The sequence below is a fragment of the Ranitomeya imitator genome, chromosome 7 (genome assembly GCF_032444005.1).
Source record: "Ranitomeya imitator isolate aRanImi1 chromosome 7, aRanImi1.pri, whole genome shotgun sequence".
NCBI lineage: Eukaryota > Metazoa > Chordata > Amphibia > Anura > Dendrobatidae > Ranitomeya > Ranitomeya imitator.
In genome coordinates this window covers 211,024,349-211,047,690 of record NC_091288.1, presented here as the reverse complement: position 1 = coordinate 211,047,690, position 23,342 = coordinate 211,024,349, and the positions used below count along the sequence as shown (strand labels likewise).

At 42.8% G+C, this 23,342-nt stretch overlaps 1 protein-coding gene across 4 annotated transcripts in view; it reads right to left on the bottom strand.

The window, feature by feature from the left end:
* PEMT (phosphatidylethanolamine N-methyltransferase) overlaps positions 1–23,342 on the bottom strand; it is a 91,751-nt gene that overhangs the window by 52,688 nt on the left and 15,721 nt on the right. For all 4 annotated transcript variants that reach the window (XM_069734694.1, XM_069734695.1, XM_069734693.1 and 1 more), the window contains exon 3: positions 20,024–20,139. In XM_069734694.1, the coding sequence (XP_069590795.1) occupies positions 20,024–20,139 (116 nt within the window). The remainder of the gene's footprint in view (positions 1–20,023; positions 20,140–23,342) is intronic.

Sequence of the window (23,342 nt, the reverse complement as noted above, 5' to 3'; positions counted from 1 at the left end):
CGAATAATTGTCCACAACAGTTGTCAACCAGATTTTCAGAAATACTAACTGGTATGTAAACTATAACTGGCAAGGAAAACATCATAGGGCTGTGGGGCAAGAACAAGTTGGCATAATCTACAGGGCATCCATCCGGAACCAGCCGTCTCCAAAAAGCTTGCAATTTTTACACTGCCAACTTTTATTAAGACTAAAGGGGTTACGGGAGCGCTGCTCTGCGCCACGCTCTGATCTCTGCGCCACCACACACTGCGCCACGCTCTGATCTCTGCGCCACCACACACTGCGCCACGCTCTGATCTCTGCGCCACACTCTGATCTCTGCACCACGCTCCGATCTCTGCGCCGCCACGCTCTGATCTCTGCGCTGCCACGCTCTGCGCTGCCACGCCCTGATCTCTGCACCGCCACACTCTGTGCCACAATCTGATCTCTGCGCCACCACACTCTGCACCACGCTCTGATCTCTACGCCGCCACGCTCTGATCTCTGCACCGCCACGCTCTGATCTCTGCACCGCCACGCTCTGATCTCTGCACCGCCACGCTCTGCGCCACGCTGATCTCTGCGCCACCACACTCTGCGCCACGCTCTGATCTCTGCGCCACCACACTCTGCACCACGCTCTGATCTCTGCACCGCCACGCTCTGATCTCTGCACCGCCACGCTCTGCGCCACGCTGATCTCTGCGCCACGCTCTGGACCACGCTCTGCGCCGCCACGCTCTGATCTCTGTGCCGCCACGCTCTGCGCCGCCACTCTGGACCACACTCTGCACCACGCTGATCTCTGCGCCACCACCCTCTGCGCCACACTCTGATCTCTACGCCGCCACGCTCTGATCTCTACGCCGCCACGCTCTGATCTCTACGCCGCCACGCTCTGCGCCACGCTCTGATCTCTGCACCACGCTCTGATCTCTACGCCGCCACGCTCTCATCTCTGCGCCGCCACGCTCTCATCTCTGCGCCGCCACGCTCTCATCTCTGCGCCGCCACGCTCTCATCTCTGCGCCGCCACGCTCTCATCTCTGCGCCGCCACGCTCTCATCTCTGCGCCGCCACGCTCTCATCTCTGCGCCGCCACGCTCTCATCTCTGCGCCGCCACGCTCTCATCTCTGCGCCGCCACGCTCTCATCTCTGCGCCGCCACGCTCTCATCTCTGCGCCGCCACGCTCTCATCTCTGCGCCGCCACGCTCTCATCTCTGCGCCGCCACGCTCTCATCTCTGCGCCGCCACGCTCTCATCTCTGCGCCGCCACGCTCTCATCTCTGCGCCGCCACGCTCTCATCTCTGCGCCGCCACGCTCTCATCTCTGCGCCGCCACGCTCTCATCTCTGCGCCGCCACGCTCTCATCTCTGCGCCGCCACGCTCTCATCTCTGCGCCGCCACGCTCTCATCTCTGCGCCGCCACGCTCTCATCTCTGCGCCGCCACGCTCTCATCTCTGCGCCGCCACGCTCTCATCTCCGCTCCACGCTCTCATCTCTGCGCCACGCTCTCATCTCTGCAGACATAACACATCTCGAGGGTCTCTTATCGGACACATTACTGCACTTTGTCATAACCTGAGCTGTTTGCTTTCTGCATGAAGGAACCCCTCACATACAGAGGGCCGGTGTCAACTCTGGAGGGGCCATCTGCTGTGTGTGTGTGGGGGGGATGCGCAGGTGATCAGCAGGCAGGGGGCCGCCATGTGAACCGAGAGACAATTCACGCTGCCAGGTTACTATTAAACTCCTCCTGCAGCTCACACATTATGCCTTCTATTTACAAGGCGGAAAGTTATGCTGGGAGCAGCGGCGTATAAAACACCCAAAGGTCCGGCTCCCTTACACGCACCAGCAGGGATTTATCAGTCACTAAGGCATTTCTTCACCACGTCTAATGCTCCAGTCACATTCTGAGCTGCAATCTCAATTCAGCCTCTGCTTGGAAGAACTGTAACTGTTGCACAACACACGCCCCTGCCTGATTTAAGCAGGGGTGTGTCTTTATAATAAGATTATGCTTTTTTTTAACAAACTCCACAATGGAAAGCAGCAGAAGATGTAGCTGGATTTTAGGTCTGTAGCCTCCGGACTTTCGCCCACTGGTGAATAACCTACGGGTGCTCGCATTCCATGAATAATCTCCAGGGCCTCACCTCCGCCCTCCACCCCCGGTATAAGACCTCCGACTCCTTGCGCCACCACCCCAGCGTATGAGCTCCGACCCCTTATCCACCGCCCAATGTATAACCTCCAGCCCCTTGCCCCACCACCCGATTTCTGGTCTTTAGACTAGAACTCCCACCCCCCCCACACCACCGTGTATAACCTTCAGAGAATTGCCCCCCACCATGCCTGTGACCACTGGCCCCTTGCACCCCCACCCGATGTATGATCTCTGGCCCCTAGAACTTCCACCCAGTGTGTGACCTCCAGTCCCTCACTTCCCCCATCCGGTGTATGACCTCCAACCCAAAACCTCCCTGGCGTATGGTCTCCGGCCCTCCGCCACCCTGGCGTATGGTCTCCGGCCCTCCGCCACCCTGGCGTATGGTCTCCGGCCCTCCGCCACCCTGGCGTATGGTCTCCGGCCCTCCGCCACCCTGGCGTATGGTCTCCGGCCCTCCGCCACCCTGGCGTATGGTCTCCGGCCCTCCGCCACCCTGGCGTATGACCTTTGGCTCCTGGTTAGGCCCCTCCTAACCTCTTGCTCCTAGCCTTCCCCGATGTATAATCTCCCACCCCTCACCCCCTGGTGTATAACTACGAGCCCCTCGCTGACACATGACCTCCAGCTAATACCCCCCTCCCAGGTGTATAACCTCCGGCCCCTCACCCCCATGGTGTATGACCTCCAGCATACACACAGACGGCACATACTGACCGGTCGTTACATGACACCCGTCAGGTCGGACGCCGTTCTTCCAGTATGTGGTTCTCCAGTGCGGCGTTATATTCGGTGTGTGATTCTTTGGGTGTCTCGCTCCACCCGATAGGATCTGGGCTCTTTGATGTTGGGTCTTGTGTTACGGTTCGGGCCTCGGCGTTACATAACAAGGGCCGTCTGATATGCGACACTTCACAATAGACATTACTGTCCACAAATATATAAAACTCCCTAATCTTATCTGTCCGGAGGATAAAATAACGTTCCAATGACGCACAACTTTTTAGAGCTACAAAACGAGGAATCTTCTTAAGAATATAACTCCCCAATATGCTGCAAACCCGACGTCCTGCCAGAAAACTACAACTCTTAACAGGCTGAAAATCAAAGGCACTAATAAAAAAAAAATAGTCATTAAAATATTCACATTTTTATTGATTTACTTTTTAGAACTCCTTTTATTCCCTCCCAAAAACAAATATACGAGTTATGTGCCATCGCCGTGTCTGTAAATATCAAAATATAAGTTAATAAGTTAATCAAACCATAAACTAATGAGAAAAAACAAACAAACTTGAAAACACCACAAATACAGAGGAAATAGATGAAAAAAAGCCTTCTCCCCGTAATTCCATACATTGAAAAGTGAAAACATTAGGGGTCTCAAAAATATGGTGACAGAACCCTAAACTTTTTTTATGCATTTCCTTTTTTCTTTTTACATAGGCGTATAAAAATTCTCACTGCTGGCAGCAACAGCGAAAGGCCGAAAAACAAACTCGGTGGGACAGATCAGACTCAGCGATAATAACAGCGGAGCAAGAGAAAGGACTACACAGCGAGAACAATAAGGACCTACTGCCCAGGAGAAGCCCACCCCAGAACCTACACTACACGGGAACAACACAAACGGGGGACATATTAATACTGCAGATCCTGTACTGATCCTGAGTTACCTCCTGTATTATGCTCCAGAGCTGCACTCACTGTTCTGCTGGTGCAGTCACTGTGTACATACATTACATTACTGATCCTGAGTTACATCCTGTATTATACCCCAGAGCTGCACTCACTATTCTGCTGGTGCAGTCACTGTGTACATACATTACATTACTGATCCTGAGTTACATCCTGTATTATACTCCAGAGCTGCACTCACTATTCTGCTGGTGCAGTCACTGTGTACATACATTACATTACTGATCCTGAGTTACCTCCTGTATTATACTCCAGAGCTGCACTCACTATTCTGCTGGTGCAGTCACTGTGTACATACATTACTGATCCTGAGTTACATCCTGTATTATACTCCAGAGCTGCACTCACTATTCTGCTAGTGCAGTCACTGTGTACATACATTACATTACTGATCCTGAGTTACATCCTCCAGAGCTGCACTCTCTATTCTGCTGGTGCAGTCACTGTGTACATACATTACATTACTGATCCTGAGTTACCTCCTGTATTATACTCCAGAGCTGCACTCACTATTTTGCTGGTGCAGTCACTGTGTGCATACAATATATTACTGATCCTGAGTTACATCGTGTATTATCCTCCAGAGCTGCACTCACTATTCTGCTGGTGCAGTCACTGTGTACATACATTACATTACTGATCCTGAGTTACATCCTGTATCATACCCCAGAGCTGCACTCACTATTCTGCTGGTGCAGTCACTGTGTACATACATTACATTACTGATCCTGAGTTACATCCTGTATCATACCCCAGAGCTGCACTCACTATTCTGCTGGTGCAGTCACTGTGTACATACATTACATTACTGATCCTGAGTTACATCCTGTATTATACTCCAGAGCTGTACTCACTATTCTGCTGGTGCAGTCACTGTGTACATACATTACATTAGTGATCCTGAGTTACGGTACATCCTGTATTATACCCCAGAGCTGCACTCACTATTCTGCTGGTGCAGTCACTGTGTACATACATTACATTACTGATCCTCAGTTACATCCTGCATATACCCCAGAGCTGCACTCACAATTCTGCTGGTGCAGTCACTGTGTACATACATTACATTACTGATCCTGAGTTATCTCCTGTATTATACCCCAGAGCTGCACTCACTATTCTGCTGGTGCAGTCACTGTGTACATTACATTACTGATCCTGAGTTACATCCTGTATTATACTCCAGAGCTGCACTCACTATTCTGCTGGTGCAGTCACTGTGTACATACATTACATTACTGATCCTGAGTTACATCCTGTATTATACCCCAGAGCTGCACTCACTATTCTGCTGGTGCAGTCACTGTGTACATACATTACATTACTGATCCTGAGTTACATCCTGTATTATACTCCAGAGCTGCACTCACTATTCTGCTGGTGCAGTCACTGTGTACATACATTACATTACTGATCCTGAGTTACCTCCTGTATTATACTCCAGAGCTGCACTCACTATTCTGCTAGTGCAGTCACTGTGTACATACACTACATTACTGATCCTGAGTTACATCCTCCAGAGCTGCACTCTCTATTCTGCTGGTGCAGTCACTGTGTACATACATTACATTACTGATCCTGAGTTACATCCTGTATTATACTCCAGAGCTGCACTCACTATTCTGCTGGTGCAGTCACTGTGTACATACATTACATTACTGATCCTGAGCTACATCCTGTATTATACTCCAGAACTGCACTCACTATTCTGCTGGTGCAGTCACTGTGTACATACATTACATTACTGATCCTGAGTTACATCCTGTATTACACCCCAGAGCTGCACTCACTATTCTGCTGGTGCAGTCACTGTGTACATACATTACATTACTGATCCTGAGTTCCTCCTGTATTATACCCCAGAGCTGCACTCACTATTCTGCTGGTGCAGTCACTGTGTACATACATTACATTACTGATCCTGAGTTACATCCTGTATTATACCCCAGAGCTGCACTCACTATTCTGCTGGTGCAGTCAATGTGTACATACATTACATTACTGATCCTGAGTTACCTCCTGTATTATACCCCAGAGCTGCACTCGCTATTCTGCTGGTGCAGTCACTGTGTACGTACATTACATTACTGATCCTGAGTTACATCCTGTATTATCCTCCAGAGCTGCACTCACTATTCTGCTGGTGCAGTCACTGTGTACATTACATTACTGATCCTGAGTTACATCCTGTATTATACCCCAGAGCTGCACTCACTATTCTGCTGGTGCAGTCACTGTGTACATACATTACATTACTGATCCTGAGCTACATCCTGTATTATACCCCAGAGCTGCACTCACTATTCTGCTGGTGCAGTCACGGTGTACATACATTACATTACTGATCATGAGTTACATCCTGTATTATACTCCAGAGCTGCACTCACTATTCTGCTGGTGCAGTCACTGTGTACATACATTACATTACTGATCCTGAGTTACATCCTGTATTATACTCCAGAGCTGCACTCACTATTCTGCTGGTGCAGTCACTGTGTACATACATTACATTACTGATCCTGAGTTACCTCCTGTATTATACTCCAGAGCTGCACTCACTATTCTGCTAGTGCAGTCACTGTGTACATACACTACATTACTGATCCTGAGTTACATCCTCCAGAGCTGCACTCTCTATTCTGCTGGTGCAGTCACTGTGTACATACATTACATTACTGATCCTGAGTTACATCCTGTATTATACTCCAGAGCTGCACTCACTATTCTGCTGGTGCAGTCACTGTGTACATACATTACATTACTGATCCTGAGCTACATCCTGTATTATACTCCAGAACTGCACTCACTATTCTGCTGGTGCAGTCACTGTGTACATACATTACATTACTGATCCTGAGTTACATCCTGTATTACACCCCAGAGCTGCACTCACTATTCTGCTGGTGCAGTCACTGTGTACATACATTACATTACTGATCCTGAGTTCCTCCTGTATTATACCCCAGAGCTGCACTCACTATTCTGCTGGTGCAGTCACTGTGTACATACATTACATTACTGATCCTGAGTTACATCCTGTATTATACCCCAGAGCTGCACTCACTATTCTGCTGGTGCAGTCAATGTGTACATACATTACATTACTGATCCTGAGTTACCTCCTGTATTATACCCCAGAGCTGCACTCGCTATTCTGCTGGTGCAGTCACTGTGTACGTACATTACATTACTGATCCTGAGTTACATCCTGTATTATCCTCCAGAGCTGCACTCACTATTCTGCTGGTGCAGTCACTGTGTACATTACATTACTGATCCTGAGTTACATCCTGTATTATACCCCAGAGCTGCACTCACTATTCTGCTGGTGCAGTCACTGTGTACATACATTACATTACTGATCCTGAGCTACATCCTGTATTATACCCCAGAGCTGCACTCACTATTCTGCTGGTGCAGTCACGGTGTACATACATTACATTACTGATCATGAGTTACATCCTGTATTATACTCCAGAGCTGCACTCACTATTCTGCTGGTGCAGTCACTGTGTACATACATTACATTACTGATCCTGAGTTACCTCCTGTATTATACTCCAGAGCTGCACTCACTATTCTGCTGGTGCAGTCACTGTGTACATACATTACATTACTGATCCTGAGTTACATCCTGTATTATACTCCAGAGCTGCACTCACTATTCTGCTAGTGCAGTCACTGTGTACATACACTACATTACTGATCCTGAGTTACATCCTCCAGAGCTGCACTCTCTATTCTGCTGGTGCAGTCACTGTGTACATACATTACATTACTGATCCTGAGTTACCTCCTGTATTATACTCCAGAGCTGCACTCACTATTTTGCTGGTGCAGTCACTGTGTACATACAATATATTACTGATCCTGAGTTACATCGTGTATTATCCTCCAGAGCTGCACTCACTATTCTGCTGGTGCAGTCACTGTGTACATACATTACATTACTGATCCTGAGTTACATCCTGTATCATACCCCAGAGCTGCACTCACTATTCTGCTGGTGCAGTCACTGTGTACATACATTACATTACATTACTGATCCAGAGTTACATCCTGTATTATACTCCAGAGCTGTACTCACTATTCTGCTGGTGCAGTCACTGTGTACATACATTACATTAGTGATCCTGAGTTACGGTACATCCTGTATTATACCCCAGAGCTGCACTCACTATTCTGCTGGTGCAGTCACTGTGTACATACATTACATTACTGATCCTGAGTTACCTCCTGTATTATACCCCAGAGCTGCACTCACTATTCTGCTGGTACAGTCACTGTGTACATACATTACATTACTGATCCTGAGTTATATCCTGTATTATACCCCAGAGCTGCACTCACTATTCTGCTGGTGCAGTCACTGTGTACATACATTACATTACTGATCCTGAGTTACAGCCTGTATTATACCCCAGAGCTGCACTCACTATTCTGCTGGTGCAGTCACTGTGTACATACATTACATTACTGATCCTCAGTTACATCCTGCATATACCCCAGAGCTGCACTCACTATTCTGCTGGTGCAGTCACTGTGTACATACATTACTGATCCTGAGTTACATCTTGTATTATACCCCAGAGCTGCACTCACTATTCTGCTGGTGCAGTCACTGTGTACATACATTACATTACTGATCCTGAGTTACATCCTGTATTATACTCCAGAGCTGCACTCACTATTCTGCTGGTGCAGTCACTGTGTACATACATTACATTACTGATCCTGAGTTACCTCCTGTATTATACCCCAGAGCTGCACTCACTATTCTGCTGGTGCAGTCACTGTGTACATACATTACATTGCTGATCCTGAGTTACATCCTGTATTATACTCCAGAGCTGCACTCACTATTCTGCTAGAGCAGTCACCGTGTACATACACTACATTACTGATCCTGAGTTACATCCTCCAGAGCTGCACTCTCTATTCTGCTGGTGCAGTCACTGTGTACATACATTACATTACTGATCCTGAGTTACCTCCTGTATTATACTCCAGAGCTGCACTCACTATTTTGCTGGTGCAGTCACTGTGTACATACAATATATTACTGATCCTGAGTTAAATCGTGTATTATCCTCCAGAGCTGCACTCACTATTCTGCTGGTGCAGTCACTGTGTACATACATTACATTACTGATCCGGAGTTACATCCTGTATCATACCCCAGAGCTGCACTCACTATTCTGCTGGTGCAGTCACTGTGTACATACATTACATTACATTACTGATCCTGAGTTACATCCTGTATTATACTCCAGAGCTGTACTCACTATTCTGCTGGTGCAGTCACTGTGTACATACATTACATTAGTGATCCTGAGTTACGGTACATCCTGTATTATACCCCAGAGCTGCACTCACTATTCTGCTGGTGCAGTCACTGTGTACATACATTACATTACTGATCCTGAGTTACCTCCTGTATTATACCCCAGAGCTGCACTCACTATTCTGCTGGTGCAGTCACTGTGTACATACATTACATTACTGATCCTGAGTTATATCCTGTATTATACCCCAGAGCTGCACTCACTATTCTGCTGGTGCAGTCACTGTGTACATACATTACATTACTGATCCTGAGTTACAGCCTGTATTATACCCCAGAGCTGCACTCACTATTCTGCTGGTGCAGTCACTGTGTACATACATTACATTACTGATCCTCAGTTACATCCTGCATATACCCCAGAGCTGCACTCACTATTCTGCTGGTGCAGTCACTGTGTACATACATTACTGATCCTGAGTTACATCTTGTATTATACCCCAGAGCTGCACTCACTATTCTGCTGGTGCAGTCACTGTGTACATACATTACATTACTGATCCTGAGTTACATCCTGTATTATACTCCAGAGCTGCACTCACTATTCTGCTGGTGCAGTCACTGTGTACATACATTACATTACTGATCCTGAGTTACCTCCTGTATTATACCCCAGAGCTGCACTCACTATTCTGCTGGTGCAGTCACTGTGTACATACATTACATTACTGATCCTGAGTTACATCCTGTATTATACTCCAGAGCTGCACTCACTATTCTGCTAGTGCAGTCACAGTGTACATACACTACATTACTGATCCTGAGTTACATCCTCCAGAGCTGCACTCTCTATTCTGCTGGTGCAGTCACTGTGTACATACATTACATTACTGATCCTGAGTTACCTCCTGTATTATACTCCAGAGCTGCACTCTCTATTCTGCTGGTGCAGTCACTGTGTACATACAATATATTACTGATCCTGAGTTACATCGTGTATTATCCTCCAGAGCTGCACTCACTATTCTGCTGGTGCAGTCACTGTGTACATACATTACATTACTGATCCGGAGTTACATCCTGTATCATACCCCAGAGCTGCACTCACTATTCTGCTGGTGCAGTCACTGTGTACATACATTACATTACATTACTGATCCTGAGTTACATCCTGTATTATACTCCAGAGCTGTACTCACTATTCTGCTGGTGCAGTCACTGTGTACATACATTATATTAGTGATCCTGAGTTACGGTACATCCTGTATTATACCCCAGAGCTGCACTCACTATTCTGCTGGTGCAGTCACTGTGTACATACATTACATTACTGATCCTCAGTTACATCCTGCATATACCCCAGAGCTGCACTCACTATTCTGCTGGTGCAGTCACTGTGTACATACATTACTGATCCTGAGTTACATCCTGTATTATACCCCAGAGCTGCACTCACTATTCTGCTGGTGCAGTCACTGTGTACATACATTACATTACTGATCCTGAGTTATATCCTGTATTATACCCCAGAGCTGCACTCACTATTCTGCTGGTGCAGTCACTGTGTACATACATTACATTACTGATCCTGAGTTACAGCCCGTATTATACCCCAGAGCTGCACTCACTATTCTGCTGGTGCAGTCACTGTGTACATACATTACATTACTGATCCTGAGTTACATCCTGTATTATACCCCAGAGCTGCACTCACTATTCTGCTGGTGCAGTCACTGTGTACCTACATTACATTACTGATCCTGAGTTACCTCCTGTATTATACCCCAGAGCTGCACTCACTATTCTGCTAGTGCAGTCACTGTGTACATACATTACATTACTGATCCTGAGATACCTCCTGTATTATACCCCAGAGCTGCACTCACTATTCTGCTGGTGCAGTCACTGTGTACATACATTACATTACTGATCCTGAGCTACATCCTGTATTATACCCCAGAGCTGCACTCACTATTCTGCTGGTGCAGTCACTGTGTACCTACATTACATTACTGATCCTGAGTTACCTCCTGTATTATACCCCAGAGCTGCACTCACTATTCTGCTAGTGCAGTCACTGTGTACATACATTACATTACTGATCCTGAGATACCTCCTGTATTATACCCCAGAGCTGCACTCACTATTCTGCTGGTGCAGTCACTGTGTACATACATTACATTACTGATCCTGAGTTATATCCTGTATTATACCCCAGAGCTGCACTCACTATTCTGCTGGTGCAGTCACTGTGTACATACATTACATTACTGATCCTGAGTTACAGCCTGTATTATACCCCAGAGCTGCACTCACTATTCTGCTGGTGCAGTCACTGTGTACATACATTACATTACTGATCCTGAGTTACATTCTGTATTATATTCCAGAGCTGCACTCACTATTCTGCTGATGCAGTCACTGTGTACATACATTACATTACTGATCCTGAGTTACATCCTGTATTATACCCCAGAGCTGCACTCACTATTCTGCTGGTGCAGTCACTGTGTACATACATTACTGATCCTGTACTGATCCTGAGTTACATTCTGTATTATACCCCAGAGCTGCACTCACTATTCTGCTGGTGCAGTCACTGTGTACATACATTACTGATCCTGTACTGATCCTGAGTTACATTCTGTATTATACCCCAGAGCTGCACTCACTATTCTGCTGGTGCAGTCACTGTGTACATACATTACTGATCCTGAGTTACCTCCTGTATTATACCCCAGAGCTGCACTCACTATTCTGCTGGTGCAGTCACTGTGTACATACATTACTGATCCTGAGTTACATCCTGTATTATACTCCAGAGCTGCACTCACTATTCTGCTGGTGCAGTCACTGTGTACATACATTACATTACTGATCCTGAGTTACATTCTGTATTATACCCCAGAGCTGCACTCACTATTCTGCTGGTGCAGTCACTGTGTACATACATTACATTACTGATCCTGAGTTACATCCTGTATTATACCCCAGAGCTGCACTCACTATTCTGCTGGTGCAGTCACTGTGTACATACATTACATTACTGATCCTGAGTTACACCCTGTATTATACCCCAGAGCTGCACTCACTATTCTGCTGATGCAGTCACTGTGTACATACATTACATTACTGATCCTGAGTTACATCCTGTATTATACCCCAGAGCTGCACTCACTATTCTGCTGGTGCAGTCACTGTGTACATACATTACATTACTGATCCTGAGTTACCTCCTGTATTATACTCCAGAGCTGCACTCACTATTCTGCTGGTGCAGTCACTGTGTACATACATTACTGATCCTGTACTGATCCTGAGTTACACTCTGTATTATACCCCAGAGCTGCACTCACTATTCTGCTGGTGCAGTCACTGTGTACATACATTACATTACTGATCCTGAGTTACACCCTGTATTATACCCCAGAGCTGCACTCACTATTCTGCTGATGCAGTCACTGTGTACATACATTACATTACTGATCCTGAGTTACATCCTGTATTATACCCCAGAGCTGCACTCACTATTCTGCTGGTGCAGTCACTGTGTACATACATTACATTACTGATCCTGAGTTACCTCCTGTATTATACTCCAGAGCTGCACTCACTATTCTGCTGGTGCAGTCACTGTGTACATACATTACTGATCCTGAGATATATCCTGTATTATACCCCAAAGCTGCACTCACTATTCTGCTGGTGCAGTCACTGTGTACATACATTACTGATCCTGTACTGATCCTGAGTTACATTCTGTATTATACTCCAGAGCTGCACTCACTATTCTGCTGGTGCAGTCACTGTGTACATACATTACTGATCCTGAGTTACGTCCTGTATTATACCCCAGAGCTGCACTCACTATTCTGCTGGTGCAGTCACTGTGTACATACATTACATTACTGATCCTGAGTTACATCCTGTATTATACCCCAGAGCTGCACTCACTATTCTGCTTTTTGGAGATTTCAGCTCAGAGTTCAGTAGAAATGTTAATGCATTATGGAGCAGCTATTAAAACAACGGAATGTAAATTTCAAGAAGATCCCAAATTCTGCAGGTTCCTTGGGGGCCCCCTGTGTAGAGTATAAGCTCTTCAGTTCCTGCCACGGATCATTTCAGCGCGTACCGTACTCTTGGGAGCGGTACATTCAGCTGTGTTCAGCACCATCTGCTTCTTGGCACCGCTCCGCCTGGCACACACAATGCTCTGCACGGAGTATTTCCGCGAGGGTCAGATACGGCAGCGGAGCCACGTATGACAGAGCAAACAGCCGGCATCTGCCCAGAAACGCCGCGGCCAGCATTGGCTGTAATTAAATGCCCATTTAACCTAATTACATATTTGACACAGCGGGGGCCGGCACCTCTATGGAGATGGCCTGAGCGCATTGATTTTTTAATTTTCATACTAATCCACAAAGGAAAATTAGCAAGAAGGAAAGGAAACAACGACGAATTCGACGGAGACGGCAAGACGCAGGAACTCCAACTTCAGAATTACAGAGTGAGGAACTTTATAAAACCAGCGACCGATGCTGCACGTATCGGGGAGGATGCAGGGGTGAGCCGGGCTTCTTAGTCACAAAATAAACAAAAAAAATATATACAAAACCATAAACGACTACAAATACCAGCATCTCTTCCAGAATGGCGACACAAAGCCTTAAACATTTCACTTCCGTTTTGTTACAAGGTATATAAGTAGTGATGAGCGAATATATATATTTCTCGAGCACGCTCAGGGGTCCTGCGAGTATTTGTTAGCGCTTTAATTGCTTTAGTGCAATTAAAACTAATTAGAATAGTTTTCTGTTCACAGCTTCCATGCAGAACAATGTATTTCCAATGGAACAGAAAACAAAGACCGTGCAAAATATTCCTGCATGCCAAAGTAATAATGAGTAATCTCCACCAAATCACCGGTTATCTGAATATCACAGCTTGACGGGACCCAAAAACTCCTAAAATAAAAGGCATCCCTGGAAATAATGCAAAGGGAATTACCGAAATATTGGACGGGACACCAACCGTGTTATGTAACTGGCACTGGACACTCGCCAAGTGGAATAAGCATGCTGTCACTGTGATACATTACATTCAGGAAGCTAAAAGTAGAACAAAAATACAGAGATGATCTACATCCTTCACTGCCAAAGAGGTACAAGGGGCACGAAAGAGGAAAATGTACAGAATATATTCTAAGAGATTTGTAATACTGCCCCCTATGTACAAGAATATAACTACTATAATACTGCCCCCTATGTACAAGAATATAACTACTATAATACTGTCCCCTATGTACAAGAATATAACTACTATAATACTGTTCCTATGTACAAGAATATAACTACTATAATACTGCTCCTATGTACAAGAATATAACTACTATAATACTGCTCCTATGTACAAGAATACAACTACTATAATACTGCTCCTATGTACAAGAATATAACTACTATAATACTGCCCCTATGTACAAAAATATAACTACTATAATACTGCCCCTATGTACAAGAATATAACTACTATAATACTGCTCCTATGTACAAGAATATAACTACTATAGTACTGCCCCTATGTACAAGAATATAACTACTATAATACTGCTCCTATGTACAAGAATATAACTACTATAATACTGCCCCTATGTACAAGAATATAACTACTATAATACTGCTCCTATGTACAAGAATATAACTACTATAATACTGCCCCCTATGTACAAGAATATAACTACTATAATACTGTCCCCTATGTACAAGAATATAACTACTATAATACTGCTCCCTATGTACAAGAATATAACTACTATAATACTGCTCCTATGTACAAGAATATAACTACTATAATACTGCTCCTATGTACAAGAATATAACTACTATAATACTGCCCCTATGTACAAGAATATAACTACTATAATACTGCCCCTATGTACAAGAATATAACTACTATAATACTGCTCCTATGTACAAGAATATAACTACTATAGTACTGCCCCTATGTACAAGAATATAACTACTATAATACTGCTCCTATGTACAAGAATATAACTACTATAATACTGCCCCTATGTACAAGAATATAACTACTATAATACTGCCCCTATGTACAAGAATATAACTACTATAATACTGCTCCTATGTACAAGAATATAACTACTATAATACTGCCCCTATGTACAAGAATATAACTACTATAATACTGCTCCCTATGTACAAGAATATAACTACTATAATACTGCTCCTATGTACAAGAATATAACTACTATAATACTGCCCCTATGTACAAGAATATAACTACTATAATACTGCCCCTATGTACAAGAATATAACTACTATAATACTGCTCCTATGTACAAGAATATAACTACTATAATACTGCCCCTATGTACAAGAATATAACTACTATAATACTGCCCCAATGTACAAGAATATAACTACTATAATACTGCCCCAATGTACAAGAATATAACTACTATAATACTGCCCCTATGTACAAGAATATAACTACTATAATACTGCCCCTATGTACAAGAATATAACTACTATAATACTGCTCCTATGTACAAGAATATAACTACTATAATACTGCTCCTATGTACAAGAATATAACTACTATAATACTGCCCCTATGTACAAGAATATAACTACTATAATACTGCCCCCTATGTACAAGAATATAACTACTATAATACTGCTCCCTATGTACAAGAATATAACTACTATAATACTGCTCCTATGTACAAGAATATAACTGCTATAATACTGCTCCCTATGTACAAGAATATAACTACTATAATTCTGCTCCTATGTACAAGAATATAACTACTATAATACTGCCCCTATGTACAAGAATATAACTACTATAATACTGCTCCTATGTACAAGAATATAACTACTATAATACTGCTCCCTATGTACAAGAATATAACTACTATAATACTGCTCCTATGTACAAGAATATAACTACTATAATACTGCTCCTATGTACAAGAATATAACTACTATAATACTGCCCCTATGTACAAGAATATAACTACTATAATACTGCTCCTATGTACAAGAATATGACTACTATAATACCGCTCCTATGTACAAGAATATAACTACTATAATACCGCTCCTATGTACAAGAATATGACTACTATAATACCGCTCCTATGTACAAGAATATAACTACTATAATATTCTTGTACATAGGGGGCAGTATTATAGTAGTTATATTCTTGTACATAGGAGCGGTATTATAGTAGTTATATTCTTGTACATAGGGACAGTATTATAGTAGTTATATTCTTGTACATAGGGGGCAGTATAACTACTATAATACTGCTCCTATGTACAAGAATATAACTACTATAATACTGCCCCTATGTACAACAATATAACTACTATAATACTGCCACTATGTACAACAATATAACTACTATAATACTGCCACTATGTACAAGAATATAACTACTATAATACTGCCCCTATGTACAAGAATATAACTACTATAATACTGCCCCCTATGTACAAGAATATAACTACTATAATACTGCTCCTATATACAAGAATATAACTACTATAATACTGCCCCCTATGTACAAGAATATAACTACTATAATACTGCTCCTATGTACAAGAATATAACTACTATAATACTGCCCCTATGTACAAGAATATAACTACTATAATACCGCCCCTATGTACAAGAATATAACTACTATAATACCGCTCCTATGTACAAGAATATGACTACTATAATACCGCTCCTATGTACAAGAATATAACTACTATAATACTGCCCCTATGTACAAGAATATAACTACTATAATACTGCTCCTATGTACAAGAATATAACTACTATAATACTGCTCCTATATACAAGAATATAACTACTATAATACTGCCCCCTATGTACAAGAATATAACTACTATAATACTGCCCCTATGTACAAGAATATAACTACTATAATACTGCCCCAATGTACAAGAATATAACTACTATAATACTGCTCCTATATACAAGAATATAACTACTATAATACTGCCCCTATGTACAAGAATATAACTACTATAATACTGCCCCTATGTACAAGAATATAACTACTATAATACTGCTCCTATGTACAAGAATATAACTACTATAATACTGCTCCTATGTACAAGAATATAACTACTATAATACTGCCCCTATGTACAAGAATATAACTACTATAATACTGCCCCTATGTACAAGAATATAACTACTATAATACTGCCCCCTATGTACAAGAATATAACTACTATAATACTGCTCCCTATGTACAAGAATATAACTACTATAATACTGCTCCTATGTACAAGAATATAACTGCTATAATACTGCTCCCTATGTACAAGAATATAACTACTATAATTCTGCTCCTATGTACAAGAATATAACTACTATAATACTGCCCCTATGTACAAGAATATAACTACTATAATACTGCTCCTATGTACAAGAATATAACTACTATAATACTGCTCCCTATGTACAAGAATATAACTACTATAATACTGCTCCTATGTACAAGAATATAACTACTATAATACTGCTCCTATGTACAAGAATATAACTACTATAATACTGCCCCTATGTACAAGAATATAACTACTATAATACTGCCCCTATGTACAAGAATATAACTACTATAATACTGCTCCTATGTACAAGAATATGACTACTATAATACCGCTCCTATGTACAAGAATATAACTACTATAATACCGCTCCTATGTACAAGAATATGACTACTATAATACCGCTCCTATGTACAAGAATATAACTACTATAATATTCTTGTACATAGGGGGCAGTATTATAGTAGTTATATTCTTGTACATAGGAGCGGTATTATAGTAGTTATATTCTTGTACATAGGGACAGTATTATAGTAGTTATATTCTTGTACATAGGGGGCAGTATAACTACTATAATACTGCTCCTATGTACAAGAATATAACTACTATAATACTGCCCCTATGTACAACAATATAACTACTATAATACTGCCACTATGTACAAGAATATAACTACTATAATACTGCCCCTATGTACAAGAATATAACTACTATAATACTGCTCCTATGTACAAGAATATAACTACTATAATACTGCCCCCTATGTACAAGAATATAACTACTATAATACTGCTCCTATATACAAGAATATAACTACTATAATACTGCCCCCTATGTACAAGAATATAACTACTATAATACTGCTCCTATGTACAAGAATATAACTACTATAATACTGCCCCTATGTACAAGAATATAACTACTATAATACTGCTCCTATGTACAAGAATATGACTACTATAATACCGCTCCTATGTACAAGAATATAACTACTATAATACCGCTCCTATGTACAAGGATATAACTACTATAATACTGCCCCCTATGTACAAGAATATAACTACTATAATACTGCTCCTATGTACAAGAATATAACTACTATAATACCGCTCCTATGTACAAGAATATGACTACTATAATACCGCTCCTATGTACAAGAATATAACTACTATAATACTGCTCCTATGTACAAGAATATAACTACTATAATACCGCTCCTATGTACAAGAATATGACTACTATAATACCGCTCCTATGTACAAGAATATAACTACTATAATATTCTTGTACATAGGGGGCAGTATTATAGTAGTTATATTCTTGTACATAGGAGCGGTATTATAGTAGTTATATTCTTGTACATAGGGGGCAGTTTAACTACTATAATACTGCTCCTATGTACAATATAACTACTATAATACTGCTCCTATGTACAGGAATATAACTACTATAATACTGCTCCTATGTACAAGAATATAACTACTATAATACTGCCACTATGTACAAGAATATAACTACTATAATACTGCCCCCTATGTACAAGAATATAACTACTATAATACTGCCCCTATGTACAAGAATATAACTACTATAATACTGCCCCTATGTACAAGAATATAACTACTATAATACTGCCACTATGTACAAGAATATAACTACTATAATACTGCCCCTATGTACAAGAATATAACTACTATAATACTGCCCCTATGTACAACAATATAACTACTATAATACTGCCACTATGTACAAGAATATAACTACTATAATACTGCTCCTATGTACAACAATATAACTACTATAATACTGCCACTATGTACAAGAATATAACTACTATAATACTGCCCCTACATAGGGGAGAGTAACTGATATGCGTCTGTCAGTTATCTGGCTTTCTGACTGGTTATCTCGGTTTCTCCTTTCCTTGGTCTTGCTCTAGATTAGTTTTCTCAGCTCGTGTAATTACTCAGCTATGTGAAAGTTAAGGCCAATATCCACATCGCAGAACTAAAAAAAAAAAAAATCAATGATCAAAGATAAGACTGAATGGAGGAAAAGAGCAATCGACTCAATGACGGAGCTTAAAGAGTAATCACATTTTTTCCCCCCATAAATCAACAGTGTTCATAAACTTTGTAGTTTATTTGTTCAGAAAATGTTTCTTCTTTCTCTTCCAGGACTGATCTTTCAATCTCAATTAAAGGGTATAATCTGTATTCAGTGCAGACAGATCTTCTTCCCATTACTGATATAGGAGATGACAGTTGGTGCTTTTAAAACTCTATGGAGAAATCAGGGGGAGGAGCTAGAGGCGGAGCTAGAGGTGGAGCCAAAGAAAAAGGCTTCCAGAAAGATTCCCATGCAATGAAGACAGAATGATGGGGGGGGGGGACCCTAAAAAGTGAAAGCTTCCACTTTAACCCAAAGAACAAGTCTGACATAAAGCATTTGATAAAAACACATTGGAACCATCAACCTGTAAAAGTCACATTGCATGGACTTACCAGTGACTCCTGAAGACGGCCAAAAATATGATAAGAGCCCCCAAGATGTAGCATGCAGCGTATGGGGATCCAAAAATCCTGGAGAGCGCGTGTGTGTGGTACTCCCATCTGGCCACCTGTGGGAACAATAACCAATGTCATGATCTAGCCAAAAAAGCAGATTAGCAGTATTATATGGACACGATGATCGAGATTTATCATCACTGGCATATCTTGGGGCTGTCCTTTACCTTCTCACTGCGCATGCGCCAAATGCTGCACGAATGTGGAATAGAGCAGGACCTGACCGCCATTTTGGCTTTATGTAATGGTTGTAGCGGTGATACTATACTAGCACTGTGTGGCGGTACTATATGAACACTATTAATTAGATTTATCATTACTGGTTTATTTTGGGCTGTCCTTTACCTTCGCACTGCGCATTCTCCAGATTCTGCACAAATCTGGAATAGATCAGGACTGGACCGTCATTTTGGCTTTATGTAATGGTGGTAGCAGTGCTACTATACTGGCACTGTGTGGCGGTACTATATGAACACTATGATTGAGATTTATCATTACTGGTATATCTTGGGCTGTCTTTTACCTTCGCACTGCGCATGCGCCAAATGCTGCACAAATCTGGAATAGATCAGGACTGGACCGTCAGTTGGCTTTATGTAATGGTGGTAGCGGTGATACTATACTGGCACTGTGTGGCGGTACTATATGAACACTATGATTGAGATTTATCAATACTGGCATATCTTGGGCTGTCTTTTACCTTCGCAATTCCACATGCGCCAAATGCTGTACGAATATGGAATAGATCAGGACCAGACCGTCATTTTGGCTTAATGTAATGGTGGTAGCGGTAATACTATACTGGCACTGTGTGGCAGTACTATATGAACACCATGAATGAGATTTATCATTACTGGCATATTTTGGCCTGTCATTTACCTTCGCACTTCCGCATGCGCCAAATGCTGTACGTATGTGGAATAGATCAGGACCAGACCGTCATTTTGGCTTTATGTAATGGTGGTAGCGGTGATATTATACTGGCACTGTGTGGCGGTACTATATGAATATCTGCAAAAATCTGGAAGAAACCAAGGCCGGACCGCCCTTTTGATTCTTTACATGTAGTCTTCGCTATTTTATAACTTTTTTTTTTAATTCTGCATTCCTGTAAGCGACAGCGATTACCGACCTATGGCAGCGGAACAGTACATAGGACATGTTCCCCTTTAGTCGTCCCGTACACATTCGTTACCATTGCTGCATTAGTTCTATTGTCTTTGTGTGACTCGAGTGGCATGGCAACCCGCGGCCGGGCATCACCCAGAGCAGCATGCTGGTGTTATGATGCCATTGTATCTCCGCTTGCTGTGTGCACAATAAGATTACCCAATTTCCCATCTATCAGTCTGGGGCCGACCGCATTTCCCTAGATACAACTTTTGTTTATTAGCCAAACCTCGGGTATCCAAGCAGATGCCCCAACACCTATTGGGAAGGTCGGGTGCCGGCTGCGTCACTCCCGAGTTCCTCTGCACCGTCCCATACAAATGGGCACAATACAGCTAATCAGCTCATTACCTGAAACAGGATAATGGCCATTTACTGGAAAAAAAGAAAAAAAGTAATGAACCCCAAAAGGCAAATAATCCGGGCAGGAGATAGGCGCCCGGCACGGGCACCGGGGCCACCTTGCTGTGACAACCGGAGTCATCGCTCCCAAACAGATCATCGCTCATGGCCGCACAATAGGAGCGATGCGGATATGACCCTGCCTGCCTGAGCGTGCACAGACCTGGCACACGAACGCCATGCCCTCGGAAACCACCAAGACCGACTCATTGTAGCAAAATCTCAGCCGTGCAGGATGGACGAGGCCAGGTTTTCACTTCTTCATCGTATCCATTCACACTGGGCAAGCGGAGATTTTGGTGAAACAGTTGCAAAAAAAAATTAAGTGCGGATCCTGGCGATATTGGTCACGTGGGTCTCGACGTCCTCGTGGGCAGCAGGGCCGGGCGGACCCTTCCCGTCTTCTCGTACAGCTGTCAGTGCAGATTTTCCTAGAATTCTGTCCTAGGTGATACATGGAAATGAGCAGAGACCCCACAACACAGGTGCGACTGCAACCATTCCCATAGTCTCCGGCCATAAACCGGAATCTCATGGGGCCGTAAAAGTGGGCCCCTTACTATTTTGCAAAAGCCCGTTAAGATCTCCATTTTTTTTCTCTTAACCCCTTCAAGAGCAAGTCCTTTTTATCCTTTAGACTCGCCTCGAGCACCTCATCCGGTCCCAGACTTCTTCCACAGTTACGGCAGCCGAGGGGATTATTTTTGTATTTTTTTTTTAATTTGCAAAAATAATTAAAATTGTTTTTCATTAATTATTTTGCCTTCCATAGGCTCTTATCTATTGCTGGCTGCAGAATGAGTTAACTGAGAACCGTTAGCGAGCGCCTGAGAGATTCTACCTGCTCATCTTCCTACTTCTGATCGCTTTGTGGTCACGAATCAACTGAGAGGAACTAAGAAAACGGTTCTAAACTCTCTTGCCGGAATGAGCTCGCTGACGGATTCTCGGTTAACTCATTCTGCTGCGATCAATAGAGAAAGGCCAAGACGTGCAAAAGTTTTAATGAAACCCAATTGCATTGCATTTTAGTAAAAAAAAAAAAAAGTGTACCGTTTTTACTTTTAATTGCATATTAAGCAATTACAAATGATGTTTGCAGAAGTGTACCTTCCATTTAACATGACCTAGTGTTAGTGCGGGGAACACCAGGTGTTATGGAAGTTCACGCTGTACAGATATGAGCCGCTCACCGCCGCCGTGTACCGTGGGGGGTTACCCAATGACATACGGCAGATGTCTGTGCCGCGTCCCTGACTCTGGGAGGAAACACCAGGTGCGCCAGATTTCAACACAGGTTCGTCTGTCCCAGCCAGGCAGCTCCTTTCACGTGCAAAAAAGTGTCTAACACGTGAGCACCCATCAGTGGGCTCTCCGGTCACACCCCACCTCGCCTAACGGACCTTGCAGTTGTGATTAGACTGAAAATATCTTCCTGTCCTCTCCGATAATAACTTAATGGCCTCCAAGTTTCTGATACAAAGCCCCAAATCCACCATATAGACACAAATAATAAAATTAGTTCCTCTTCAGCCACCACCAGAGGGAGCTTGTGAGCTTACTGCATACATGTCTTGAGCTCCCCCTGGTGGATTCTTGAGGCATTACATCCCCAGGGAAAAAAAAGAAAATTTCTACAATTTCAAAATAAGTAATTTTTACATATATTTGCCCACAGTCGGGT